At 48.6% G+C, this 27,790-nt stretch overlaps 3 protein-coding genes and 1 long non-coding RNA gene across 7 annotated transcripts; 2 read left to right on the top strand and 2 right to left on the bottom strand.

The window, feature by feature from the left end:
- Positions 1 to 515: 515 nt before the first annotated feature.
- spdl1 (spindle apparatus coiled-coil protein 1) lies at positions 516 to 13,656 on the top strand. 2 transcript variants are annotated; one of them, XM_069196192.1, is made up of 12 exons: positions 516 to 623; positions 2,195 to 2,369; positions 2,982 to 3,158; positions 3,519 to 3,713; positions 4,597 to 4,746; positions 5,287 to 5,385; positions 5,493 to 5,603; positions 8,167 to 8,307; positions 9,075 to 9,178; positions 9,425 to 9,612; positions 10,211 to 10,406; positions 13,384 to 13,656. In XM_069196192.1, exons 2-12 carry the CDS (start codon positions 2,202 to 2,204, stop codon positions 13,532 to 13,534), a joined length of 1,680 nt encoding a protein of 559 aa, XP_069052293.1. In that variant the 5' UTR covers positions 516 to 623; positions 2,195 to 2,201; the 3' UTR covers positions 13,535 to 13,656. The 2 variants fall into 2 exon arrangements, with proteins under 2 accessions (XP_069052293.1, XP_069052294.1); XM_069196193.1 differs by lacking the exon at positions 516 to 623 and adding an exon at positions 1,210 to 1,503.
- LOC138241904 (uncharacterized) lies at positions 13,622 to 14,250 on the bottom strand. Its single transcript, XR_011191197.1, has 2 exons — positions 14,187 to 14,250; positions 13,622 to 13,874 (listed from the first exon to the last, which is right to left on the bottom strand). It is a non-coding gene; the product is annotated as an uncharacterized lncRNA (long non-coding RNA).
- A 141-nt stretch (positions 14,251 to 14,391) lies between these two features.
- sil1 (SIL1 nucleotide exchange factor) lies at positions 14,392 to 20,804 on the top strand. Of its 3 annotated transcripts, none has more exons than XM_069196196.1 (10): positions 14,392 to 14,559; positions 15,208 to 15,408; positions 15,903 to 16,038; positions 16,438 to 16,546; positions 17,117 to 17,228; positions 17,455 to 17,646; positions 18,656 to 18,777; positions 19,165 to 19,261; positions 19,704 to 19,868; positions 20,238 to 20,804. In XM_069196196.1, the coding sequence occupies exons 2-10, from the start codon at positions 15,325 to 15,327 to the stop codon at positions 20,598 to 20,600; spliced, it is 1,380 nt and encodes a 459-aa protein (XP_069052297.1). In that variant the 5' UTR covers positions 14,392 to 14,559; positions 15,208 to 15,324; the 3' UTR covers positions 20,601 to 20,804. The 3 variants fall into 3 exon arrangements, with proteins under 3 accessions (XP_069052297.1, XP_069052298.1, XP_069052296.1); XM_069196197.1 differs by having other exon boundaries at positions 14,392 to 14,654; positions 17,458 to 17,646; XM_069196195.1 differs by having other exon boundaries at positions 14,392 to 14,654.
- Positions 20,805 to 21,114: 310 nt separating this feature from the next.
- Positions 21,115 to 26,999, bottom strand: LOC107077663 (trypsin inhibitor ClTI-1-like). Its single transcript, XM_015349660.2, has 4 exons — positions 26,594 to 26,999; positions 23,429 to 23,469; positions 22,452 to 22,561; positions 21,115 to 21,258 (listed from the first exon to the last, which is right to left on the bottom strand). The coding sequence occupies exons 1-4, from the start codon at positions 26,640 to 26,642 to the stop codon at positions 21,198 to 21,200; spliced, it is 261 nt and encodes an 86-aa protein (XP_015205146.1). The 5' UTR covers positions 26,643 to 26,999; the 3' UTR covers positions 21,115 to 21,197.
- Positions 27,000 to 27,790: the final 791 nt, after the last annotated feature.

Here is a 27,790-nt window from a genome sequence, read left to right as displayed (position 1 = left end):
CGCATGTTGACGCAGCTCCCAACCTGAACTACATATAGTAAATATACAAATGCGTTTTGCATGTGCATATATATATCTGAGGATTTATTTTCATGGTGATAACCATTTACCATTAAATTTAACATGAGCTTACTTTAACAATTAAAACTGATAGCATCGTACTTAAAAGAAATTCAAGTTCACACCCGAAGAATGCTCCACAGCCGAAACGTGTTTCTTTTCTTTACTTTTCAGCATGGAATAAACCTTTACTTGTTCCATTATACCTTAGTTTATTTTAGCCCATAAGATAATTAGCCCACCTTTTGTAAACCTATTTTATACGAAATATTAACCACGAGGGCTATCACAAAACACAATGTTATAATTAATATTTATTTGCATTAATAATAAACACCAAATAACTGGAACATTTTAAATTGTCTAGTTATCAAAAGAGAGAAATATGTATCACCTCACTAAATAAAGACACGATTGGTAATAAACTACAGTGGCCATCATGCACCGCGGTGAGGAACTCAATTCGGTTATCGCGAGAGTTGTTTGCTAAGCGCAGGACAGGAGCTGAATTCAAATTTTGACGGGCAGTTGCTCCAGAACCGAGGGAATCGGTTTTAAAAAAGGTAAACTTGTATAGACATACAAAGAATAACTTAATTTCGTGGCGTCATTTTGTTAGAATAATGTCCAGCTTGGTATAAAGTTGGTTGTAGATCATTTTTTTTTACTTTTAGTAATGGTGTTTGTCGAGAACAAAAGTACCCCACTCATGAAGTTGAGCAGAGCATCGACTTCAGTTAAAAGACATTTAAGGTGTCGGTAGGGCTAGGGTTCAATCATGATATAATGTGAGTAAGGAGCTCCGAGGCTGTGGAGAGTAGTCCTTGCAATACGATTTAGGAAGCACTTTAAAGAAGTACCCGAGAATGGCGAAAGTGTGGGTAGAGAGCTGTCGTGGGTGTTTCAAACCCGCGTTTGGTCTGCTGGCTCGCTTGTAAGTCGTAGCTCAGTCGCCAGACCAGCAGCTGGCCAGCCTCATCCCCTGGGGAGAGCGGGGAGTCGCCGCGATGCATTTGCACGGCAGGGGCTTGCGGTGTGTCTGGTGCACAACGGAGCTGTGGGTCCGGGAAGCACCGCCTTGGCCAAGCGAGAAGAAGCGCTTCCTTTGCACTGAGTGTCCTGTTACTCTGTTACTCTGTTATCCCCCCCATGGAAGAGCTCCAGGTCCTTCTTGTGTGCAGGAACGGCCCCCGACCGCATAGTTGCTCTCTGCGATCACGTTGCTAAGGAGAGGGGCTCTGTGCAAGCAGCCCCCTGTCCAGCGCCGCCACCGGAATGCCAATAGCACGGCCCCTGCGGGGTGAATGCTCCCTTTATTTCGCCGAAACCGAAAAGACAAACCCTCTCTTACTGAGCAGCTCGTCTCCTTGCTGTCGGGTGCATGGCATTACAGAAAGAGGGGGAATTTGGTGTCTTTTTCTCGGTGCTCTCCTGCCGAAGATGGTGAGAAAATCTTTTTTTTTTTTAAATGTCGCTCCTTTACTTTTCCTTTTCCATCAAGTTTTATTTTTATTAACGTCCTGTGGCGAGGTGTAAGTTTCCCTTTTCGCTATGCGGTTCATTGCACAACAGCGGATTGTTTTACACAGCACTCCGACACAATTGAACAGATGGCAAGTTTGTGTTGTGCTTCTTAAGTTACTTGGAGACCTTAATAGCGATCATTGTTACCTTGATCTACCATCAGGACTGAGGGCTCACAGCCTGATATGCGCCATGTTTGTGAGCAGAATCTGTCCTCACAGACAGAACGGGTCTCCTCAGCCCGTGTGTCTCCTGTCCTCACAGACAGAACGGGTCTCCTCAGCCCGTGTGTCTCCTGTCCTTACAGACAGAACGAGTCTCCTCAGCCCGTGTGTCTCCTGTCCTTACAGACAGAACGAGTCTCCTCAGCCCGTGTGTCTCCTGTCCTTACAGACAGAACGAGTCTCCTCAGCCCGTGTGTCTCCTGTCCTCACAGACAGAACGGGTCTCCTCAGCCCGTGTGTCTCCTGTCCTCACAGACAGAACGGGTCTCCTCAGCCCGTGTGTCTCCTGTCCTTACAGACAGAACGAGTCTCCTCAGCTCGCGTGTGTCCTATCCTCACACACACACACAACGGGTCTCCTCAGCCTGTGTCTCCCGTCCTTACAGACAGAAGATGTCCGCTGCAGTGGACTCTGAAGTCCAGCGCCTGCGCTGCAAGCTGAAGGAGGCGGAGGAGTCCCTGCAGAAGGCAGCCCAGTATGGCCTGCAGCTGCTGGACGATCAGCTGGATCTGCAGAACCGCTTGGAGGAGCAGCGCACGGAGATGACGAACTCCATAGAGGTGAGTCAGAGGCGGTGCAGGAGGCCCGGACTGGGCTCAGCTGCGCCGTCCGGACAAGGAAGGAGGGGTCTTGTGAGACCCACCCGCGCAGAAACAAGAATATTGGCTTGAGAAGACAGAGGGTAGGTCAAAGAAGCTGGACGATTGATAGATCACCCCCTTACCTGCCTTCGTGAGTATAGCATTAGTACAAATCGAGGCAAACAAGAAATTGATGTGAGCTGCAGGGAACTCGTGTCTTGTTTTTGTCCTGTCCTACTGTGTTGGCTGCACCGCATTGCAAACTCTCAGGTTTGGAGGCAGTTTGCTGGGTAGTTATCTGGCCAAGTGAATTCTGGGGAGGGAAAGTCAGTGCAGTTGCCTCTGTGGTAGCCGCAGTGAATGAAGGAGAAGGTTTCTGTGTTCCTGTGGCCTGAGAATTATTTTCCCCACCACAGGTGTCAGGTCCAGCCTGTGTCAGAACACGGGAACCTTGGTACCATCTACTGTCTCTGCCCTGAACCCAGCTCTGTTCAGGTTTTTCAGTAGGTCATGGTAATTGGTGGACTGTTCTAGCAGCTTGGAATGGCGCGCTGGTCTAACGTGTGTTTGTGTGTGTGTGTGTGAATGCAGGCTCTGGAGCAGGAGAAGTACTCCTTGCAGAGAGAGCTCGAGCTGAGGGGCCGCATGCTGGACAGTCTGAGGTCAGAGTGCGAATCCATCAAAACGCAGCAGAAGATGTTGTGGGTGCAACAGGAGGCCCAGCTGGAGAGGAGCTACACCCTGGAGATCGGTGAATACAAGAACAAGGTAAGGCTGCGGGCGAGTCGCCCAGAGCCGCTCAGCGGTGGGGCAGGGTCTCACACAGCCCGTCTCATTTGCTGCAGCTGCACAAAAAAGTCATTTTATTATTCTGAATTCTGTTACTTTTTTGGTGTTATTTTGCGTGGTGCAGCCGTTCAACCTCTGATTCAGTAAGAGATAAGGGGGTCGCCTTTTACACACCTAGATGATCGAAAAAGACAGGTTTTGGCCATACTTGGGTGAATTGGGATTCTGATGTTCTAAGCTTGAAGTGGACCTACAGTGATTTCCCCAGCAGGCACTACTGCGCTTTACCGATGTGGCGTGTAGTCTTGCTGTCTCAGTGTGGCTCTGTCCCGTGAACAGCTGGAGAAGATGAAGGCCGAGCTGGACGAGGCGCGGCTCTCTGAGAGGCAGCTGAGACACAAGCTGGAGCTGCAGGCGGAGGCTCTGAGCAGCAAGACCGAGGAGCTGAGGATGATGGCGGAGCGCTCCCAGGAGACACTGTCCTCGGAGATGATGGAGCTGCAGATGGAGAAGGCCGAGTTAGAGACCGCCAAGGTGGGCGTATTCCACACAGTTAACCACAGTCATCCCAGCACTCCTCGGCACCCACAATCACTGCCTGCTTCAGTAGCAGGATGGAGGTTTAGAGCTCTGCTGAACGTTCAAAAGAAAGTTAATTTGATAGTTAGGGCTTTACAAGTATTTCTTGATATTTCTAAGATTTATCAATAGCAGTATATCCTGTAGTGGAACATATTTTAATAGAGGAAAAAAAAGTCCAAGAGACATTGTTAAAATGCATTCGATTGGCCTTTTTTAAAAAAACTCTGTACAGTTCTGATCATTTTGCAACAAGAGAATACTGCTGTGAAATCTGTTCAGTGGATCAACAGGATTAGTGTCCAGCAGTACTGTTGCAGCAGATTACTTGGAACCCTTCAAGAACAAGATGGAGGAGGTCTTGGGATCAATAAACGTCGAGAAGCCAAATGAATAAGACAGGCCGAATGGCCACCTCTAATCTGTAACTGTTCTTACAGGCACTGGCTTTATGATTATGAAAGTTAGGATCAGAAAGAAGAGTGAACAGACTATCCTTGCAGGAAATATTCCATGTTCTCCATATTGTGTCTTTAAAAAAGACTGATGACCGTTAAAGCAAAGTGAGCGGAAAAGAGAGCTGTTTTTGATGACCGAGAGTGGCCATGTTTTCCGTGATAAGTAATACTTAGCAAAATAATAGTTGGAAGGTTTAGTTTTTATTGTATAGACTAGGAGAGCGAATGAGCCACAAGTAAGTATATGGGGTGTCCTGTGAGGAACACACACCAGAACTCCTGTTAGCTGTGTGACAGGCGCGTCTGTAAGATCGTGAGTTAATGCGAACCTGTGGTGAGTGGAGGGCACAGACTAGACCCACCTTGTCCTCTGCTCCCAGGCTGCACTGGAGCACGAGCTCAATGAAATGAGCTACCGAGAGCAGCAGCTCCAGCTGGCCGGCAGCCATCTCCAGCGCACGGTGGAGCGCCTGACCCGGGAGAAGGAGGATTGCGAGAAGGAAGTCGTCTCTCACTTTAACGCCTTGGAGGTGCAGTGCCCGTGTCCGTGCCGCGAAACGGTCTTCCCAGACCCAGCTTTCCATCGGGCTTGGCTCTGTTTTGTCTCTGATGCATGTTTCACAGCGCTAGCTTGTTGGTCTTGGAAGCACTCCTTTATCTCTTAGAGGGATTTCCATTTTATCTTCTCATTTTTATTTACATTAAAATGACGTTAAACCCTCCTTCTTCTACCAAAATAGAACGTTTGAAACATTGATCTGATTGGAAAGACGATAAGATTATTTCAGTCGTCAATGTTAGACTTTTGTCCTGTGTTTTAATTGAAATATTTAAATCTCCCTGCTGCGCTGTCATGTCAGATTGTCAGTTGGTGTCCTTCAGGAGCCTGTACGTGCCTGTTCATTTATAAATATTGTCCTACTTCCCTTTAACAGGACGAGGATCTGTTAGAGAAGTTTTTTTTTAATGTAATTTGAGGGATAAACGGTAAATAAATAATGGGATATGATTTAATATGATTTGCATTACTTATATTTGCTTGGCGTCTTTTTCTGATTTGCCTGGTCTAGAAAGCACGGGAAGCTAACCAGGATCTCCAGCTGCAACTGGACCAGATTCTGCAGCAGTCTCAGGACCCCAACAGCAAGGGCAACTCGCTCTTTTCTGAGGTATGACAGCGCCTCTCCTGCGCGCGCCCGGCGAGCGGGTGTGAGCGGCGGGGTTCGTGTGTTTGAGTGGCCCGCGCCCCTGACCCGCCGGTGGCCTGTGCTTGCAGGTGGAAGACCGGAGGGCCGCGATGGAGCGGCAGCTCATCAGCATGAAGGTGCAGTACCAGTCTCTCCAGAAGCAGCACACCTTCTCCCGACAGCAGCTTCACAGAATGAAGGTACACATCCCCGCCTCTCGACCCTCCTCCTGTCAAGACAGCTGCTGGAAACACTGGGACAGCAGCGTCTTTTACAAAACAGGGTGGCACTCCTATACAGAGCTCTTAAGCATAATTCTAAGGAGATCCGCTATCCTGGCACCGATTGTCCTGAGGTGCTTGATGCTCTTCCTGGCCAGCCTCCTACAGTTTGTTTCCAAAACCTTGAGCAAAACATTAAATGGCGTTCATTACACTGTTGTCTGCGGGTGTTATTTCAGGCCGTGTTAACCGGCACTAAGGGTCTTGGAGCACTAAGACAAATACCTCTCTGTCTTGATTGCATTTTCAGAATTGCCATGATTGTTTTTTCCAAATCCCTGCAGTGTAATTTGAAATTGGCAGTTTATTGAACTCACTGACCGGATTCTTTGCCGGTTTTAAAGAACGGAGTCCGTGATGCAGATACAAGTGCACAGGGCTACTGCGGTGTCCACGAAGGCGGTCTACATGGGTTGGTCCTGCACAGCATGGTCATTCCAGCTGACACACGCCCGCTTAAAACATGGCGCCTGCCAGCGTGCTGCTGCTTGGAGAGCCGGGGTCTCCGTTGGCTAACGTCATGACCCAGACAGGAATCGGAGATCTGGGTTTTGGGACACAACCCACACAGGTCACAGGCTAAGTCACCTGTGACTGAGAAAAGGCCTTTTAACCATCTTGTGACCTTGTCAGACCCATGACACAAACACTTCAGTCTGATTAGCCACAGTTGTGGCAGTCTGTAACCCTTTCTTTTTACTATTTTTGAAAAAGCTTTTTGTTTTGGAAAGCCTTGATTGGAGCCCTCTGCCTTGCATCAACGCTCTTTTTCTCTTTAAACTCTCTCAAGATTAGGTACTTGCAGCTCCATCATCACATGGAGAGCAGCAGGGAGAATGGCTTTCAGAAGCATTTTCTAGTATGTTGTCGACAACTGGACAGTCATCGCAGGAATTCTTCTGGGCAGTCTCGTTAGCCTTGTCACTGGACCATTTTTATTTTCCGTTTTAATCGTTAATTTTGGGGCTCACAGCATTACAGCCTATCCGAAACTTCAGAAAGTCTCTGTCTGCCACAGACCTCACTTCATGTGAAGGATATTTTATTTACGTTTTGTTGCTGTGCAACAATGATACTATATGGTGAGCTCTACATTTATTACTGTTGCTGTTTTTTTCCTTGGGGAAAAATGTCCTGCAGAAGCATCTGATATAATCTGTGTGTACTGTAAATGAATTGGAAATGTAACTTTACTGTTTGTGCAATGTCCTTAAGATCTACATGTCTGACCCTTTTAATAGGTATTTTTGTGCATTGTTGTAATTATCAATAAATTTATCTATATTGAATTTTTATATGAATAAACAAGTTCCACTCCTACTTACAGTCTTAATCATTTGATTTTAGGCTAATTGGTTTTGCAATTTTTTTTGATAATTGGAAAAACTGGGTCTTTAATTTCAATATAAATTGTGTACAGTTTTGTTAAAAAAACTTGCAATTTTAAGGAAATGGACATTCAAAATTTACCCACTTAATTCCTTTCTGGAACTTGGGATATGTCAGGACATACATGTGGAAGAACACCTGACATGCATTGGACAAGTACAAAATTCAAAAGCTGGACCATGTTTGGCATGCTACTCATGAGGATGCAAGATCCTAACCAACTCCTTCACCTTTGCCAAACTGTTCTGCTTCAAGGTCATGAAAAGTGTTTTCAGTTATTCCATTGAAATCATTTAGTCCCAGACAACTGTTTTTTTTTTTTGCCATGGGGCTATAATTACATTTCAGTCATCTTAAAGATCAGCTTTCTGACTGAACATTTTAAGAATAACCTCAAGATACTAAATGTCAAAAGACCTGTCGTATAAGCGCATTCCCTTTGCTATGGATTGTAACAAGGCAGCAGTCGTAGCGTGTGGGGCTTGTGCAAATGTGTGCACTTAACCCACCTGTGCACACATGTCTGATCTCTCTGCTAACCATTATGAACCAATTTACCTTTTGTATTCTCTAGACACCCCAGACATGCAAGCTCACCTCACGGTTACTGCCGCCCTGTTACAGTATTCGTCATCAGACGAGTCACAATCTGACGAGTCCTTAAATGTGTGGAGACATTTGGCTTGACACTTCCCTTGGGCCTCCCTGATCTCCTTGAGACGGTGTGACTGTATTAGGTTTTCCCCACACAGAGGTTGTTGGATGTGGCTTGCATCTCTCATCCGCAGGAGAGACTCCTGGGTTAATATGTGCGGTTTTGTCTGCTCATTGGGGCAGCCGGCAAATAGGGTTTCATCGCTTTTTATAGGGGGGAGAAATAACTTCTACCCATTGTATTGTCAGGATGTGGCCTGCAGTTTGTTTTCTATGTCTGTTTTCTTCTGAGTACCACGTCTGTGCATGGCAGTTCAAGGGGAAGAACGCTTATCCTGTCTTAGCTCCAGGGGTAGACGGCTGTAGCAGATCAGGGCAAAGCTTTTTGTGTCCCTGCCTGTGGGGGCTAACCGCCGTCCTGCTGTCTTTCCGCGGGCAGGTCCAGATTGCCACGCTGATGCAGATGAAGGGCTGCCAGGCAGACCCAGGGCAGCTGGAGCGCCTGCAGTCCATGCTGGCCCAGAAGAACAACGAAATCGAGGCACTGATGATCAAGCTGCGTCGTCTGGAGAGGGCAGAGGTGGGGACTGCTCGTCTGAGCTCGGGGGAGAGAGCTGGCCACGGCGGGGAACCTGCAGATGCAGTGCGTCCTGCTGGCATGGCGTTTTCTTGGGAATGTCATTTTTTGCCCTTGGAGAAATGTTTTACTCTCACGTGACAGGCATGACACCTCTGTGATCAGCCACCGTGTTATATCATGAGGACTAAGACAACAAACCGCATACTGTAGAAACATGGAGTTGATGTTCATAAGGTTCTTATATCCTCCTTATCGGTTTGAGTTTCATTTTCAGTTGATATATTGTGTAAGATTATAGATGATTAAATTGTGGCAGTTAAAATCTTAGCTCTGAATAATTTGTACTTGTTTTTCATTTATTCTGAAATGTCATCTATTTTGCTTTTCATAGGTAAGACGGATGTAAGATTTGAGCTAGACGTCAGATTTCACGAACGCCTTTTTAAGTACTATACTCCCAGATTAATGTGCATGTCCTTAACTCTGTCAACGAAATCCTTTTAATCTACTCACAAAACAAACTCAATTAGACGGAGTAAATCAAAATGTCCCCCACTGTTTGCTCTTTGATCAGGGTGTCCTACAGGGTGGGGTCATGGAGTAGAGAATACAGGAGGAGAGAGTGAAAAGTGAGCTTTAATTATTCAATTAAATAATTCAATTTGAACATAAAAGTCCCAGGTCCTGTGATATCAAAGGATGTTTTTGTTTGTGGACGTCTGTATTCATTTGGTAAATTAAAGCAGCTCTTTTGAAATCGTTTCCAGATGACCATAAAGGCTGAGCCATCCAGCGCACCCTCTGGAGAAGGAGATAGCGGTGACATGACGTACTACACTGACCTCCTTAAAATGCAGCTTTCAAACTCCGTGTAAGATGCCCTTTGGTCTCTTCTCTCTATTTAGAATGAGTCTAATATCTTCAAAAGTGTCACAATTATGAAGAAAAGGAGTGATAACCTTCACTATGAAAGCTCACGTTCAGTTTAACCTCAGATCTCATAACTGTAAGAGCTGCCTCTGAACTGGGCATCTTGCAGATTGCATTGGCGCCCCTCTAAAAGCCTTGCCAAGGGCTGAGTGGGGCTCCGGTGTGCTCAGCAGTGCTGTGTGTGCAGGAAGGAAGCCGAGCGGCTGGGGGAGGAGCTGTCTGTGCAGAGGATGAAGGCGCTGGCGGAGAGTCAGAGGGTGCTGGAGGTGGAGAGGAGGCTCTTCAGCAGCGAGAGGACCCTCAGGCTGTGCCAGAGCGAGAACATCAGGCTGCAGGTCCAGCTGGACGAGCTCAGGATGAAATACCAACCCAATGGTAACGCACACGCCCTTTTGTCCCCCACCTCTGCGTTGCTCCCTATCTGAGTGCATAGAGGTCCGAGGCAGGGATGTGTACCTTCATTCTGTGAGTTCCAAACGGGGAACAGGGAAAGGTTTGTTCCCTGCTGCAAGGAAAAAAGAGACACAACGTTTCGGCTATGGCGCCTTCTTCGGGTGTAGTTAAAATCTACACATTTAGACAGAATATCTGAAGTTTGTATATTTGGTGGGGTGTCCAATAAGCTTAGATTCCAATGGCTTAGATTCAATCAATATTCGATCTTTGACGGATCCTTTGTTTGTGTGGCTGCTGCCGTTTAATAGATACGTTTTCAGAAAGCGAGTTAGGTGCCTAAAGAGTAAAGATTGTTTTTTAATGGGTCAACATATAGCTTGCCTAAAAGCCGAGGTCGTGTCTCTGGAATGCAGGACTGCAGATCCTTCCAGTGTTGCCTGCTGCCGGGGGGTGGCTGTGTGAGGGCGCAGGCTCTTGCGCCCAGTCCAGTCTGGACAGAGCTGTTTCTCAGAGCTGGTGCAGCAGGCAGCCCCACATGTAGAGCGAGCGCACATGCCTGACCCACGCTTCCTTCCAGCGGTGAACAAGAGCCAGGTGGCGAAGCGCCGGCGCGAGAAGCTGCCAGTGGACGCCCCGGCCGAGGCCGACGCCCCCGAGCCGAAGGGGGAGGAGCAGAGCGCGGCGGGCGCGAAGGAGGGGCCGGCTCCCGCAGAGCGGCTGGCCCCCGGCCCCCTGCAGCAGGTCCCCGCGCGCATCGGCGAGGAGCCCCCCAGGTCAGTGCCGCCCCCCTGCCGACCTGCCTCCCTCGCCCTGCGCTGCATGAACTTCGCCCTGTGCGTCCTCCTGCTCTTGCTCGGCCTGCTGCGCTCCGCCCTGGCCCGCGCCGGCCTGCCCTTCAGGAGGGCCGTCTCCCGAAACACTTCCCGCTGAGGCCCGGGGGGCCAGCCTTCCTGCCCCGCGGAGGTCCGAGGAAATCTGGGAATCGCCGCAGGGGGCGCTTGCGTCCGCACGTGCTCGGCCTGGGCCTCCCGTCTGGCTGACCTTCGCCGCGACGATCACTGATGCTCAACGAGTGTGGCCACTGTGGAGTCCCTCCGCGCCGCTAGATTTTAACACGCATACCAATTATTACTGGTCGCGGAATCTTTTTAATTCAAGTTTCTACTGCCCAATTCTTCCCAGATCAGGCGCATGGCAGGCTTTGCGTTATTGTAACCACTAGCCAACTGTTACATGCGACGTGCTTTGTGTAGTTAGTAAGCTTTCGCTACAGAACTCAAGCATGTACTCTCGGCATGAGTTTGCTCCTTGGGCGGTAATGATCCAGTACTACAAGCGCATCATTAAAAAAACAGTTCAGTAACAAATGTTTATGAGATAATGTCATTAGCATGATGTATTACAGAACATTGAAGAATACAGATATGAAAACATCTGTTACAATGCTTGGTGTACCAAATACACAAACTCCTTGCACAGTAGAGCTGGATACTAGTGTTGCAAGCTGAGTCCATTTCGGTTAACGATATATAAACATTGCTTCTACATATTGCATCTTCTTGGATGATATTTATGTATTGTAGATGAGGGTGCAAGGATTTCTGTGTAGGTTTTCAGTGCACTTAACTACTGGGCAGAATGGCACTGATGTCAGAATGACTGATTGAAAGTTATCCTTGCAATTTGTAATCTTCTGATCTCTGGGATATGACTGTGATATTTCATGCTAGAGTTTAACTAGTATAACTATGATGACAGTTCACTACAGACTGCCTGGTCTTCTCAATATAATATAACGAGTCAGCTGTCTTAGGATCAAAGCCAGGAATTAACTACGGAGCAACAGCCGTGAGCTTGGTGAGAACGTACTGCCCATGTCAGCGCTGGCCAGTCAGCTCCGCCTCTGCTAGATACAATCACTAAATTATTTTGTGACTAGACTCTCTGTAAAAGGATTTAGTCAGCCAATCAATGTACTGATAAAAACATGAACTGGAAAATGAGCTTCTTCCAGACATTTTAGCGAGTGACTAAAGGGTGTGTTTCGGGGATGGGCCTGTGTGAGAGGGACATGTGCACGTTGTGCAGAAAGCCTGAGTAGTGTGGAAGGGGAAGGGCGCTGGTGGATGGGACGAGGTGGTGTGGGATGTGATGAGACAGACCGAGGGAGAAAAGGGGTTTGGGGACGCGTGGAAGGAAATCACAGCTGAGACTTAATTCATCAGCTGTATTTCCTCAACATGAAGAGGCGTAGTATCGGGGTTCTTGTAGCAAAATAGCTGCTGGTTTCAGCCACCATACATTGAAATTCCTCAGACTTTCTTTAATCACCTGCTCTCACAGCAGTGTCTGCTTCAGGCGCATTCCAGAGCTGTGATCATCCTAATCCTCAGAATTTAGTTTGTTTCAGCACCGGTTTTGTGAGCCATGTGGTATAAATGGACGTGGTAACATGGATTATTTTTTATTTTAATGCAATAACACATTATTATTGGCTAATAATGTCCTATTTTGAATGTCTATAGCCTCTGAATAAAAAAACTGTTTTCTTGGAAACTGACAAAATCTTGGTTTTATGTGAAGAATGTCCTACTCAGCCACAAATCTGTACTGCAAAAAGAGTTCAAGGAGATTGTTCTTAAGTAATATTCAATATCCGTAAAAGGGTTCAAATGTAGCAAAGAAATTATTAACAAAATGTAATATAGCACTTATCGAAGTTCTACTAAATCAAGGTGCACTAAATTACTAACATGATTTGAGCTGGGAATGATTGTTAAATAAATCTGTTTTTTTATCCATTTTTAAAGATCCTTTAGCTGTGCTCACTTTAAGGTTTTTAAAGCTAGACACGAATATTTAGAGGATATCAAGTTGCATAGTTATTGCTGCTGTTTTAAAACAGCCTTTGCTTCAGAACACGCTTCTTGTGCTTTCTGCCTTTCAAATACTGCTTCCTGCATTTTCTGCAGTGCTTTAATATTCTTTCTTGTGCTGTGTTGTGTATCAAAGTAGTCTATATGCACTGCACTTGTTGCTTGTGCATTTTTACCTTTTGTAATTCAAGCCTGTTTTATGTGTGCTAATGCATGATACTACTGGTATGTCTTAAGGTAGTATATTCTGTTTGTTTCACTTTTAAATGATGCCATTAACTATTTACTGAGTAATTGAGAGTAGAGTGTGTATTTAAGAAATGGAGGCTAACAGCTAGTCAGGCTATATGGAAGCTTACCTGAATTAACTGAACTATGTATAGATATGAAGATTAGTAGTTCCAGGAAAGTTTTAACATACTATACACTTCTGTAGATTACCGAAAAAACAGATAGGCTTAATTTTTAAGGCTGTCTAAAGTATTTTGCTTAGTATAATATTCTTATTCAAACAGTTATGGCTTTAATTTTTTATATTAGACGTTTTGTCTCGGCTTTATGCTTATGAGTGGCCTTCATAGTGCTGTGAAATATTGCAGTGACACTCAGGCCTTTATGTTAGCCAGTTCTAATATGTAATTAGAATATTTAAATTAATTAGCCAAGTCACAGGCTTACACACTACACTCAATAGCTCAGTATGGGGTTGGTGAAACTGGTGTAAAAGCAGTTTTTCCTGTCTGTGTGACTGACCGCTGGGGCTCAGTGTCTGTGGATGGCCTGCTCTGAGTCGCAGTGCTGCCTGTCTAACGTGCATTGAACTGTGCGCAACGTCTCCGCAAAGCTGAACGCGAATTGGATGGTTTGCCTGTAGGTCTCCCCCATCCGGCACCACTGTCAAGGCAGAGGAGGTGGATGCAGGAGCCGAGAACAGGAGGGAAGAGAGGAAGAAGGAGATGAGGCCTCAGCCTGTCATCCATGTGTCCTCCAAGCCCACCCTGGAGAATCAGTGTGCCCAGCAGTAGGGAGAGGGGCAGCGCTGCTACACAGAGCGCCATCACACTCCACCTTGCCTTCCTGCTGGGGTTTTTTTAGAATAAAATGTTTTAGAATAATTCAATAAAACTTTATTCAACTTTTGACAAAATGGTATGTCCTTGTGTTTTTTTTTATCTGCTTCAGCCACGTGGCTGGGGAGCTTTTCTCAGACTCTTCTGCTACGTTTCAAACGCAGGTCCCTGGCCTTTCGCCCTCCTCTGGTTCACGCCTCGCTGTTTGATCCCGCCGTGCCTCTGAAGGAGTGTGAATACCTGAAATGCACGCAGCCGTCTCTGTTCAAGACCGATGAGATGAGGCTCTTTCACCCTGTGAATGTAGGACATTCCGTTAAGATCGAGTATGAACCTGGTCCCTCTGAGCAGTTAACAGATTTTTTCTTAAAAAAAAAAACAATGTACAAAGTATTCTGAATGAGGCAGGTCTAGACTGGACCGTTGTGCTCTTTTAACATACAACCCCTTGATTTAACGGACCAAACTGCTCCGAGAAATAGTTCGATTTATACTATAAAGCCTATAAATTATAGGACGGCTTATTCTCCTGTTCAAGTGCATTATAATTCTACAGTTTATACGGGAATCTGGGTAGAGAAATAAGAGTAAATAAATTGTCTTGTACCACTGCCTGGATTAGGGCTGTTAGAAAGTTGATGTAAGAAACAAATATGTTGTTCTTATAGAATGCGTCACTAACTAGTGTTACATTGTGTGTGTGTTTCCCTGACTGGCGGCACAGGAAAAAAGCGTGTAGGTTTTACCCAATCAGATTGCAAATCGAGCTCTTCCGCTCGGAAGCCGATTGGGCCACATCATTTGAAGACGCGGTGGGCGGGGCTAAGAAGTGCCTCTGGTCAGTGTGCTGATTATTTTCCGGACGGTGTGTTGAGACTGTGTATCACGGTTTACTGAAAATGCCAGTCCTAATTCTGACAGGCTAGTTGATTTTTTTTAAATAAAATTAATAGGTACAGAACCGGACGCAGAAGAAAGCAGTAAGTCCTAAATAACAAGAAAATAGGAGCTTTACATCACCGCAATTTGTAAAGTCTTCGTTACACCTGGCGCTGCTCTCGAGAGACTTTAAAAGGTAAAAACATTTGTAACACTAAGACAGTGCTTAAAGTACTGACCGGCAGCAGATTTATGATTAGAACTTACTACCTTTGTTGTACAAATTCCAAATTAAGATAACAGTATATCGGATGATTTCAGAACTGATAAGACTCCTAAGAAATATAATTAACAACTGAAGACCAGCTAAATACTTGTGTTGTGTCGGTTTCTTGCGAAATGAAAATGAAATAACTAAACACCTAACTGCTTGACCGTATTTAAAAAATAATGACGAAATGTTTTGAAAGGAAGCTTATATACTGCGAGAACACCTGGGCATACCAGGTGTGCAAACAGCAATGCAATGCCAAGTTTATGTATAGGATGTATATCTTTCATGCAAGGATGACTGTGCGTGATGATGACGTTACAAACGCGCCCGGGTTACCTTTAACAAAATCTATTATGACAACTGAAAGAGTATTAAACACGCAAATTGAGAGGATCTCCAGTTAGGAGCGTTAGGAACCAATATCGCATTTCAAAATAGTATATATAAAAAAAAACAATTGTCCTGCTCGCTACAGCAAACTGCAGCGTTAACGCTGGCGCTGGGACATTCCGAGTCTCTGCAGTGACGCCGAGGCGCAGCGGCGACTCTGTCCCGGCCGGTACCCGACTCTTGGCCTCGTCTGGGTGTCAGAATGACGGGCTCCGGCGGCTGGAAGACAGCGTTCCTGCTCCTGTCTGTGCTGTGTGCCCACCTCGCCCAGGCTGACAGCGGTCAAGTATGTAAACCGCCCACTGTAGGTGGAGGAAGATGCAAGATGCTGGTTTTAGTGTTCCTACTTACACCTAAGTTATGGACAGAGGCCACCGTTCTATAAATATCTGCAGAGTCCCACTACGGTCACATGAGCAGCTTTGCCATGGAGATAGAGTGAATGTACACACCACCAGGCTCACAACGGAGCAGTCACAAACCCAGGCTAACCTGGGGCCCTGTCCCACAGTTCTGTGTTGCTGCCTTTTCATATAGACGGGGCTCTGTTTAACTGTGATAGGGAAACACGTTTTATAGCTTTGAGATAATGTCCGTTAATGTTGTGGCTGGATCGACTGCAGTGCAGGTTTAGCCGCAGGTGTTCAGCTGCAGAATGTGACTTGTCGCATTCATCTCCGGGTCTCTCTTCCTGGATAAGAGCCCTTGTGTCTCGGCCGAGCTGCGGCTCTGCGATCGGCTCCCAGGCCTGTTTCCCAGCCAGCCTGTTTCCCTCGCTAGGCGCGCTCTGCCCTGACGGTGGTGGACAGCTCTGAGCCCAGCGACGAGGCAGAGGAGGCCCCGGTGGAGGAAGATGTTGACGAGGAAGATCTGGAGGTGTTCCGGCCCACAGACCAGTGGCAGTCCCTGCAGCCAGGTACTGACTTGGTTCTGGGCTCTGTTCCTGAAGCAGGGCTGGTCCTCACTGACCTCAAACCCTGTGTGTTTGGTCCAGGAAGAGGACCTTTTCCTTCTGCGTGCTGTCTGCAGTGTGGTGGCCAGAGGAAAGTGTGTGCTACGTGTGTTTGTTGACTTCAGAAGCTTGTCTGTTGTGGGAGAGAAGACTGCCTCTGTGTACCTGACAGCGGCTCTCTGAAAGCCTTGGTAACTTGGAGTTTTGCACCAATCCTACAAAGTATAGGGGAAAAAAAACCAAGGAGAAATGTAACAGTCCATAGGGAATGGAGTTCTTTGGAAGCAGACTCTTCTGTTTGTAAAATGCAGGCCAGTTCCCACACTGTTTGCTCACGACAGGCCTGTGTGTCTGTGTCCCCAGGCCAGGCAGTTCCTGCAGGCTCTCACGTGCGTCTCAACCTGCAGACAGGGCAGAGAGAGGCCAAGGTGGACGACAGCAGTGGGCTCAAGTACTGGACGAATGGTCAGAGGTACCTGCCAGCACTAGCAACTTGATTCATTTGTCCATTTTTTTTCTCTGCATTTCTTTTACTATTCTTGTTTTAATGAACGGAGTCTGTATTTCATTCTGCCAGTTTGCTGGTCAGCCTGATTAGAGAACTTTGCTCCACCTCTGCCTGGGGGACATGCCTGCTTTCCCAGAATGCTGTGCTGCTGGCCCATCCTATTCTCTTTGTGCTGTGAGACAGAGCCTTAGGCCTGAGACAGCTTGTTATTGTAATCCCCTCTCCAGGAGGAGATTCTCAGGGCAGTCTCTTGCTGCCAGGCTCCCACACAGCTTGGCCAAATGTGTGCCCCACCCCCTTGGCGGTTTCAAACTCCAGCTGAGTGATGCCAAACCGAGATTTGAATCTGCAACCTGAAAGCTGTTTGGCCCAGCTCTCTTGCACTTCAGTCAAGAGCTCACGATTTTATTCCTTTTTTATGTGAATTTCAATGATTATACAGAGGTGTTGGGGCATCTCAGGGCAAAGTGAAGACATGCTCCATTGTTCCTCATAGGCACAGTCCTTAGAAGCACCTCTTCTCTCCTGTGCCAGGCAGGGCATGGTGAATACAGAGGCCCCATACTTCAGCACCCAGGAGCTCAAGAAAGCTCTGAAGAAGTTTAAGGAGGAGGGAGTGGAGCCCATCGACAAGGAGAGAGAGAAGGTGGGACTCCGAAATGACTGTTTCTAATCATGGCTGCTTTGAAACCAAGCCTTAATCATGCTTGGATGCAAGCAGTTGGTTCCACATTTTGTGAGAGCACATGGAATAGTTAAGATGGCATATGTTCTGAACAGAGCACATGGAGGGGAGAGGATAAATAAACTGAAGGTTTCTCACTTCATCTTGATTTGAAAGAAATGATTGATTGTGTGTGTATGTGTGAGAGAAGGAAGAGGCAGCCGTGCGAGCTCAGTACCGCCCCCTGGAGGAGCTGAAGAGGGACATGGAGCAGATGAACATGATGGTGGAGACGGACTTCCAGGTGATGACCCGTCTGGTGCGCCAGTTCAACCGCTCGGAGGCCACGCTGGAGGAGAGGGTGGCCGCGCTGCTGGACCTGGAGTACCTGGTGCACCAGGTGAGTCCCGGGGGGCCGAGGTACTGGGGGGGCTAGTCTGTGACACCCCAGCACGCGGTCTGATGGCAGTGAGGAGCTCTTGTCCAGGAAGAGGCCGGAACGGATTCAGACGAAAGGAGGCCGTTCAGCCAAATAAGTGCAGTGGGAAGCTAGAAGCTCATCAGTCCCAAGAATCTGAAAGAAACCGGTGCACCGGCTTCAACAGTATGGTTGGATAGCTTGTTCCAGACTCCCACAACGTTCTTGAATGTACAGCAGATGCACTTTCACCTAGTTTCCACTCACATCCTCATGTTCGTATTTCCCTGTTCGCTCTGAAGAGGTCTGCTCTCTCGGCTGATGCCAGAGTGGTCTCTTGGTTTTTGATCTGTCTCAGCTCGAGCTGAAGAGGGAGTGTGTTGTCCGATTTCTTCCCCACGATTTCAGGTGGGATAATAAGGGATCCCACTGCACTACAGCTGACCTGTATGGTTGGACTGTAATAATTGTACATCGTGGAACAGTGGAATTAGATGCAAATACACATGGAATCACGAGTTGCATATTCTTGTGGATGACAGTACCCACCAGAGAGCATAGGGGTCCATCCAAGAAGATATATTTTCTAGCACTTGTTGCCAGCACTTGCCCATGTACTCATATGTATGAATCCCAAATTGCATTGCTTCATAGTGCACGTTTCAGAAGACACGGTCCTTTCAGTAGCCCAGCTGAACTAATAAGCTCCTTACATGCCCATGATCTGTCTACAGCAGCTGTCCCCTGCAGGACGGTAACAGATGTGGTTTAGTGCCACTTAGTTGGATATCTGCTTCGGTTTATGTCAGGTTTGTACTCTTGGGGGGCACTGCAGAATCTTTCCGGCTGAGCAAACATTCTGCAGCGCGTCCACATCCGTGTAATGGGTTATCGGGATCTTAGTGCCTGCTTATTCACAGTAAAGAGGTTCTAGGATTTTTTTTGGACATGTCCTCCTGGCTGAAGCTGTCCTCCGCCCGGGTCCCCGCAGGTGGACAACGCCCAGGACTTGGTGTCGATGGGCGGGATGCAGCTGGTGATCGACAGCCTGAACAGCTCCGCGCTGCAGCTGCAGGAGAGTGCCGCCTTCGTCCTGGGCTCTGCTGTATCCAGGTGTGACCATGAGACCACGATCCCCACAGAACACAGGGAGAGATCGTAGTCGCTAGGAAGCTAAAATAGTTGATTCATTTTTAAACACGGGTATCCGTACTGGTGGAAAGCTCTGAAAATGTCCCTTATGTTTATTTATGCTTTTAAGATCCACCAAACCCACTTAAATCTTTTAGCTCAGGTGTGTGTCCTTTAACCCTGTTCATTCTGATGTGCTGAATTACTTTCTAAGCCCAAGATGATGGTTTTTCTGTGTTGAAAAGCTGTGTGTGTTGGGGGGAAGGGGGTGAGAATGAGAAGCCCCCACAAGGGTAGGAACAGGAGCTGGTGTGTCTCAGGGGGCTCAGTGCCCATGGGGTTGACCCCTGTGCGGCTCTGTGTTCGCAGTAACCCCAGGGTTCAGGTGGAGGCCGTGGAGGGGGGCGCTCTGCATAAGCTGCTGCTGCTGTTGGCCACTGACCGGCCCCTGTCCGTCAAGAAGAAGGTAAGACACGCCCCCTGCAGGTGGCCTGCTCCCAGCATCCCCTGCAGCCCAGCCTGCGGAGCGACAGGCTGGACTCTGAAGAGTCTGCATTCCTGAGCCCCCTTTCATGTGCTCGGGGAAGAGCTGTGATTTCTATAGAAGGTGTTTATGTCTTGATGAATGACCTCTGCAGTCAGTATCAGCGCTGACAGACTTAATCTTAGACTTAATCATCAGTTTTCTCTCAATTCGTATGCAATCACTTTTTGTATTTGTGTGAACGTCTTATTGGCTGAAACCACTGTCCCTGTCCTGAGGGTACGAAACAACACCCTGCCGCCATTTTAAAGAGAAATTGCCCCATGGCAGCGCTGTTCCCTCCGGACAGTTTGAGGGGCCAGCCCAGCCTGGAGCTCGCTCGGTTCTGTCTGTCCCTGAACGCCGCCGTGCCGTGTGTTCGCAGGCGCTGTTCGCTGTGGCCGCGCTCCTGCGTCACTTCCCCTTCGCCCAGAGGCGCTTCCTGCTGCTGGGGGGCGTGCAGGTGCTGGGCGAGCTGTTCCGGGCGCCGGGGGGCGCGGCCCTGCGCGTGCGGGTCGTCACCCTGCTGTACGACATGATCGTGGAGAAGGTGAGGCGCAGAGCACCCCAACATCCAGATGTGGACCAGGTCCTGGGTGATGCAGATCAAGGCTGCTGTGGCCCTTCATGGCTCCTCTGTTTCGTGCTTGGTGTTTATTACCTGCTTGTACCTGCATGGCATGTTCCTGAAAAGAAATGTTTACTTTCCGCACCGAAATGGGTCTCGGGACCAGTTTCCAGCCTTGTTTCAGGAAAACCTGTTTGTATGAGCTGAGCGGTGTCTTAACAGCTGCGTACCCTCAGTTTTGTGAAATGTGTGTGTGCATAACAGTGCCTGCAATGCTTTACACGGGGGGGAAGACTATTTTTCTGTAAAACTCTAATTTTCTTTGCCCGGCTTCCTTTCTCTCCACCTCAGGAGCTGATCTCCCAGGCCGGCCTGGACCCTGTCCCGGACTCCTCTCACCAGGAGCGGCTGCGGCAGTACGCGCAGGTCTCTCTGCTGCCCCTGCTGGCTGAGCAGGGCTGGTGCGGCCTGGTCCCGGAGCTGCTGAGCTCCCCGGAGCACGACTGGCGCGAGAAGGCCCTGCGCACCCTGCTGGCCATGATGCCTCACTGCCGGGAGCTGTACCGCCGGGACAGCCGGCTGGCGCGCTCGCTGTCCGCCTTGCAGGAGCAGTACCAGCAGCTGGCCGAGGGCGAGCGCGGGCTGGGCGAGGAGGATGGCTACTTCGGGGAGATCCTGACCCTGCTGGACACGGTTCTGGGGGGAGTGCGGTGAGAGGGGGGCCCGTTCTCTCCTCTAGGGCGGCGCAAGCGAGGTGGCCGCCCAAACGCCCCGGATTAACAGCATGTGACTGCTAGGTGTGCACACATGGGTGTGGAGTGGTGCTGCATCTTTCACCCTCCCGCCCCCTGAATGCACCTGTCTGGCCAGAGCAGGGTGTAAGAACCCCGTAATAAACCCCCACTCTTCATACTCGCACTGTGTTGTATCGCTGCTCGTTCGGGATGCATCTTGGCCACCATTCCTCTTGTCCGTGCGGGTGACCATAACTTCACATCTGGAAGCCCAAAGAGCTGGACGAATCTGCATTTCCCTCCTTCCTTAATTATGGACACATCACATATTTATATTAAAGGCATTTCTGTAAGAGTGATAAAAATGTTGCTTATTGACTCAGGGGACCCCTGGACAGTCTCCTAAGGACCCGTGATGGAAAGCTACCTTACGCAGGTATTCCTCCCCGTTATCCAGCGACAGTGGTGCTGTAATGAGACACAAGGACAGTGCGGCATGCTAAATTATTTTATTTGGAGCAGCTCCTGCAGCTAATTCCACGGCCTTGCTGATTGGGTGGGACTTCAGGCCCACTTCTCAGGCGGGGGGCACCCCACACTCCCCTTTGTATTGGATTTGGATGTCCGTGTTTCTGATCCTGCAAAGCAAGCACACGAGCAGAGTCCGGTCACTGAGGAAAGCTGATAGTGATCAGACGTGCCGCCTGTAAGAGGTCATTGGATAAAGTGTCAGATAAATCAGTGGGTTTTGCAGGATATTAGATTCCCCAGCTGACAAGAGTAGCAATACAGTTTGTTTTTATTAATTTGATCCTTGCGGGCCTGTGCCTCTCTAAGCACGTTTCATTTGGACAACACAAAATGTGTCATGATGGAATTAAAAAGAGCTGCTTGGTACGCTGAAATGTTTTATGTCATCCTCTCAGATTTGAGGCAAACCGTTTGAACTACTGTGTCTGAAAATGCTTGTTGCAAATTACAGGAATTATTCAAAGAAGACACCATACTGCCAAACAGAGTAAAGATCTCAATATTTAGCCCTCGGTTAAGAGTAGTGATCACAGCTGATCAACAGAGTTTGTGAGAATCTCCTGCCCTGTGCAATCTGACCAGCACATACAATCAGTGGGATACAGCGGGACCCCACACACTACAGGCTAGTGAGTTTTCAGAATCCTCATTGTTTACTCAGGGGCATGGTGTGCTGGCAAGTTAAATGTTTTGTAGGTGATTTATAGCAGCGAATTGGATTAAGGTGCTTTGTTTCATGCATTCAAGGTGACCACCTGTTGCCCTATCGCCTTTTCCCACCCTAGTTGAACATTACTCGGTGCTCCCTCTCTGACAGAGGTTTTCCCTTCCGAATCTCCGGGAAAACTGTTTTCGGCAGTAGTCCACTATTTGCCCCTTTAAATTTGAAAGCCTGATCTTTGTCACAAGAGCGGCAGAGCGGGTCAGCTCGCTGCTGCAGCCCTGGTATCGGCGCGGGTGATGCGTTTCCTCTGCGCTCTCCGCTTGCCGTTGGGCTTTCCTGCCCTGCGGGTCGTGCAGAGTGAGCGCTGTAGGACCGGCTCTCTGGTCTCTCTGACACGCAGCGTGACCCCCAGGGAGCTGGGGATACGAACACGCAAGCCCAGCGGCGCTCAAGAACCCCGGATTACTGGGCTAGAGTCCGTCCCGCCTGGAGCACATTCAAATCTGCAAAGCCACTTTTCTTCGCTCCTGAAGGGCAGAGCTCTAGAGGGTGACTTGCTACGGGCAGGAGAAACGACGTGCCCAGGTCAAGGTAAGGCCCGACACACGTGCCTGTGCGGGCGGCTCTCGGACTCACTTGTTCTCGGCGCAGAGCACGCACTCGGTGGCGTACGTCTTTCCATCGCTGCCGCACACCGGGTCGAACTCCCGGGAGCACGCCGGCTCGGTGTACCTCTCGCACTGGGGCTGCGGGAGACACAGAGACGCGTCACGGGCCCTTGCACGGCGATCACCCCTACTCAACGGCAACATTCAGCCCCCTCTGTGAGACCCCGAGGTGTTTGTGGATCCTCTGTTTCATGGTTGGCGCCTTGTCCGCAGTGATGCCTTCTCCAGGTCACGCCTGTTGACATTAATCCGAACCCTGACCACAATACTCGCAGAATACCCCCTGCCCCTACCCTCTGTTTAGTATTTTGATCCTGCGAGGCTTGTAGAACCCAACATATGTGAGTGTTGGTCAGGGATTCTATCCTTTTAGAGTGCTTTTTTGTGTTTTGTATGTCTTTGCTGACAAAATCATACAAGTTAGACTATGGGCTATTGAGGACGGCACATAAATTAAATGAAATAAAACTGGATAACATGGGCAATTAAAACTTACATGCTACAGTATTCAAGACAGGTGGTGTTCTTTGACTTTTTTAAATACTACAGAATTTAAAAGTTGTCTCATGGTAGAAAAAGCTAAGAGTATTTAGTAAAGGTTTACGATTTAAGCATTTGGCAGTGTTTTTGTTAGAGTAGTTTTGCAGGCTTTTGCACACTGACTGTATGATTTTGACTTCAAACCCCTCTAAGTCAGACTCCCAGAAAACAGAAACTTTTTTTTCATTTTGAATTTCAGTTTAACACCTACACAGTCTTGCTATGTAGGTGCTATGTACATGAAATGGCTCTTGTTTTACACGCCGATTCAGAGCAGGACTGAACTACTAAAGGTATTTCAATCAATGCCACGGTGTGGCCAATACCCTCCTTTCAAAGGTGTATTTCACATTTACACTCCACTGTGCCTCGGGAAAGAAGCAGGGTGTCAGAACAGGTGCCCACCTCCTTCAGCTGTCCGGGCTGCTGCTCAGATGAGCCGAGTTCTGGAAGACACACATTTCAGAATGTTACAACCATGATGCTGAGCACAGCTGGCTCTTTCCCTCCTACCCAGAACGCAGTTCCACTGGAGACTGGCTTTAGCACATAAAGAAGGAAATGTGCAAGGTGTAATTAGACCAATCATCATCACATCACTTTCTTCATTTCTTTCTTATTAGATACGCAGAACTATCTTATTTGAATTTCCCTCCATGATGCATTTCTTGGAACTTGGAAGCGTATGGAATGAACGCTTGTATATTTGTATTTGCTAGTGCATTGCAAAATCACAACCACAGAAATAGTTTAATAATAATAATAATTGCTTACACTTATATAGCGCTTTTCTGGACACTCCACTCAAAGCGCTTTACAGGTAATGGGGACTCCCCTCCACCACCACCAATGTGCAGCATCCACCTGGATGATGCGACGGCAGCCATAGTGCGCCAGAACGCTCACCACACATCAGCTATCAGTGGGGAGGAGAGCAGAGTAATGTAGCCAATTCATAGAGGGGGATTATTAGGAGGCCATGATTAGTAAGGGCCAATTGGAAATTTGGCCAGGACACCGGGGTACACCCCTACTCTTTTCGAGAAGAGCCCTGGGATTTTTAATGACCACAGAGAGTCAGGACCTCGGTTTTACGTCTCATCCGAAGGACAGCGCCTGTTTACAGTATAGTGTCCCCATCACTATACTGGGGCATTAGGACCCACATGGACCACAGGGTGAGCGCCCCCTGCTGGCCCCACTAACACCTCTTCCAGCAGCAACCTTAGTTTTTCCCAGGAGGTCTCCCATCCAGGTACTGACCAGGCTCACACCTGCTTAGCTTCAGTGGGTTGCCAGTTGTGAGTTGCAGGGTGATATGGCTGCTGAGTTTGTGTAACTTTGTGTTAAGTAATAGAAATACTTTGTGTTCACTTTTCCTACAGTACACTGTCCTGTTTTGCAATATGATCTACCAACATTCTTTAACATTCTGCAGTGTTCTCTGCATCTAATTCACTTTATAGGCTTTGACACACATTTGGATACACGAATAAATGATACGGGTGAATAAAAGCAAAACCAGTGACTTGCAGGCTGCCTCTCAGCAGCAGAGCTTTAAAGGAAGCAGAAAGATTGATACCCGTAAAGACCTTTTTCACGTGATCTGACCTATCTGGTTATTTTAATTTGGAGTATTACCACACCAGACCCAACTAGGGGACAACTGGCCACCTTCTGGTGCTCTAACCCCACGAGCACACAGCAGCGCTGACACGGTCACCAACGAGCTTCTGGAGCAACTGAGACGCTGGGCTTGACAGGACGTTCTGCTGACTGGACCGCCCATCCCCATTCCAGCGGAGCTCTCCGCTGTTTTACCCCCCCGCTCCCTGGACGCGGAAGATGAGTCAGGTTAATGGCGTAGGTATCGACGGACCCATCGGAAAGGTGACTGACGGGGAGACGCAGGGAGACAGTGGCTGGGCTGCTGGCGGGCGTGCAGGTGGGAGGGCTGGAGAAGCACGCAGCAGGAACTGGGATCGCAGCAGTGAAAGGGAGCTCCCCAGGGAGAGTGAGGCACGCCCTCCGCGCGGATCACCTCTCGTGGTGAAACCCCTCAAGGCCTCTATTACCCACCCCCCCCCATCCTCGTCTGGTTTCCGATTGTCTTTTTTCCCTCTCCACAGCTGGTGTATTGTACAGGGACGGGCAGCTGACAATGCCCCCTGTGAGAGGCTGCTGCCCGGCCTGCTCTCTTGTTTCCTGCCTGCTCCATTGTTCCCAGGCGCAGGGCTAACTGGGACAGGAGCCTCCCCGACCTCATTCCCACTGCTGCAGCGTGACAGCCTCTGAGCCGCAGCAGGGTGGCGGATCCTCCCCTCAGTGCCTGCAATTCCCGAGAATTCCTGACAATTCCTGCCATTTCCAACAATTCCTGACAACGCCTGCAATTCCCGAGAATTCCTAACAATTCCCGCAGTTTCCAACAATTCCTGAAATTTCCCAACACTCCCTGCAACTCCCGTAATTCCTGACAATTCCCAAGACTAGCCAGGGAAGAATTGGTTGCCAGCCAACGTCCGCTCTGCGCGCACCCACAGGTTATGAAATCCGCGCAGGTAGGTAACCGAACTGCGCACAAAAAGATAAATTCCCCAGAACATATACTAATAATTATACAAACATGGCGGTCAATTGAAAAATGCTAAATTGACCACATGCGACTGTCTGCGAGAGGGCCAACTTGGCTGTGTGCAATATTACTGCTACTCGATCATCGATATCTGTGCTCTCGTAGTCTCGAACCTCACTGCTCATGCTCGCTGAATCGCTGTCCCGGTCTTTTGGATCTCTATGCTTCTATGAGAATAGCTAAAATAATTTCAGGTGTACAACTTTACCTCCACTCAATTAAGTGCGCAGACGTTTTTGTCACTGGAGAAAAAAATTGCACAATTTTACATTTTTGTGCGCACAGGCCATTCCAAATCAGAGGGGACATTGCTGCCAGCCCCTCATTGATGAATCGGATTATTAGCTCAATGAGGGGGTCAGATGAAATCATTCAGACGCAGCTGGAAGGAGACTGAGCAGACGGAGTGTGCTCTGGGCACTGGAAGATGAAGGACTACTGACCAAGTGCTCGACCTTCGGGGGAACCACAAGGCAGGGAGTTGAGAGAGCTGGAAAACCAGAGCCCCAACCTCACTCTTCAACAGGGCTCCCCTCCCCTGTGGGCCCCAGCCTGTTTAACTTTGGATTCGTGGTGTAACTGAACCCTTGCTTCAGCCGCTCATTTGCCAACTGAACTGTTGTCCGGCGCTGAAATGGAAGACTTTGCATTCCTAAGCGCTTTGAAAACTGCAGCTCTTTCCCGGATGAGGTACTCCGCGTGGTGTCCTGAGCCGGCGATCTGTTCAGAAAGAGCCAGGAACGCCGAAGGGAACTGGAACTGTGGCGGGCAGAGGAATTTCCGCGGAGGAAGGACAGTTCAGCCCGAGCAGGAGCCAGAGGAGAGAGGTAGGTGCACAGCATGAACCTGAACAGCGTGCAAAACTAAAAAAAAATAGATGCTCAAGGAAACAATTCGGGGGGGTGGGGGGGGATAAGAGAGTAAAGAAGACTCACCGGCGAAGCAGATCAGCACAGAGGCGAGGAAGAGGAAGGTGAGCTTCATGGCGGCTCTGGTAGCTGTGTGTGTCTGCGTGCGACTGTGCAGGAGCTCGCTGTATCTCTCTCTGCCTTCAGAGCCAGCCTGCCTCGCCCGTCTAGTGGCAGACTGGCTCTGATCAACAGCAGCCTCGAGGTCACGTCACGCTCAGACAAAGCGCACAGTGTAGAAGGGCATGGGAGCTTCTGGATTGCTGCAATAAATAAACTGCTGGTTCCCAGGTGTTGCCGAGTTACTGGCTGGAACATTAAGCAGGTGAGCAAATAAAAAGCACCCCTCACTGTTTTTTTCTTCCCAGACGCCCTATTGTTACTTCTGGGTTTTTCATCTTTACCTAAGTGGATGTTTTTACATTTCTTCAGTGCCTTTTTTCAATATTCTTCTTTGCTCACGTTCACCACACGGAGATGTTTCGCATTTCTCAGAGTGGGTTACCTGAGAGAAAGTAAGTGCCATTTTGTGGCACGTCCATACAGGACACCTGAACTGTTCTCTGTCCTCGTTGGGTCTGGACCAGCGGCCAGCTTTGAAACACGAACTGCGCTCTTTGATACACTGAAGCGCCCAGGAGGTGGAGCCATCGAGCAGTCTGTCGAGATCTAACATAACCACGGTGCCTTACGCCGGTTACCCGGACTGGACAGTGTTGAATAAACAGCATCACGACGAAATTGCGACGATAGTTCTCGAATAGTGAAAAGGTTGTCAGTAATAAAATAAACATTAGCCGCCCGAGTCGGTTTTCAGTATCTATATGCCTGTATATTTATCGAGACGGTTTTGCCCATTCGTACTGAACATTTTCCTTGAATTTACCCCCCAAAACACACACTCGTCGGAGGTCACCGCGGATAGCGGTAAGGGGACCGGGGGGACGTGACTCTGCGTGGGACGCCTGTCCACGGCTAGAATAACCCTCCAGCAATCCTAGTCCCCCCTCCCCACTAACACAACTGGGGCAACTGGTTTGTGCTGCACCACACCAGCACTGCCTTACGGACCCCAGCATGTGTCCAGCGCCACTTAATCAGGAATCACTTAAACCTGCTGGTGTGTCTTGTTTTTTTTTTTTGCACTGTTTCTGCTTCATGTGTAACGGGAAACCTACACGCAAACGAGGGGGAGTACATCTCCAGGGTACACCCCCAAGCTCC

Source organism: Lepisosteus oculatus, chromosome 11, assembly GCF_040954835.1.
Source record: "Lepisosteus oculatus isolate fLepOcu1 chromosome 11, fLepOcu1.hap2, whole genome shotgun sequence".
NCBI classification, from domain to species: Eukaryota; Metazoa; Chordata; class Actinopteri; order Semionotiformes; family Lepisosteidae; genus Lepisosteus; species Lepisosteus oculatus.
Note: the sequence above shows the minus strand (reverse complement) of the source record. Positions and strands in the feature narration are given on the sequence as shown.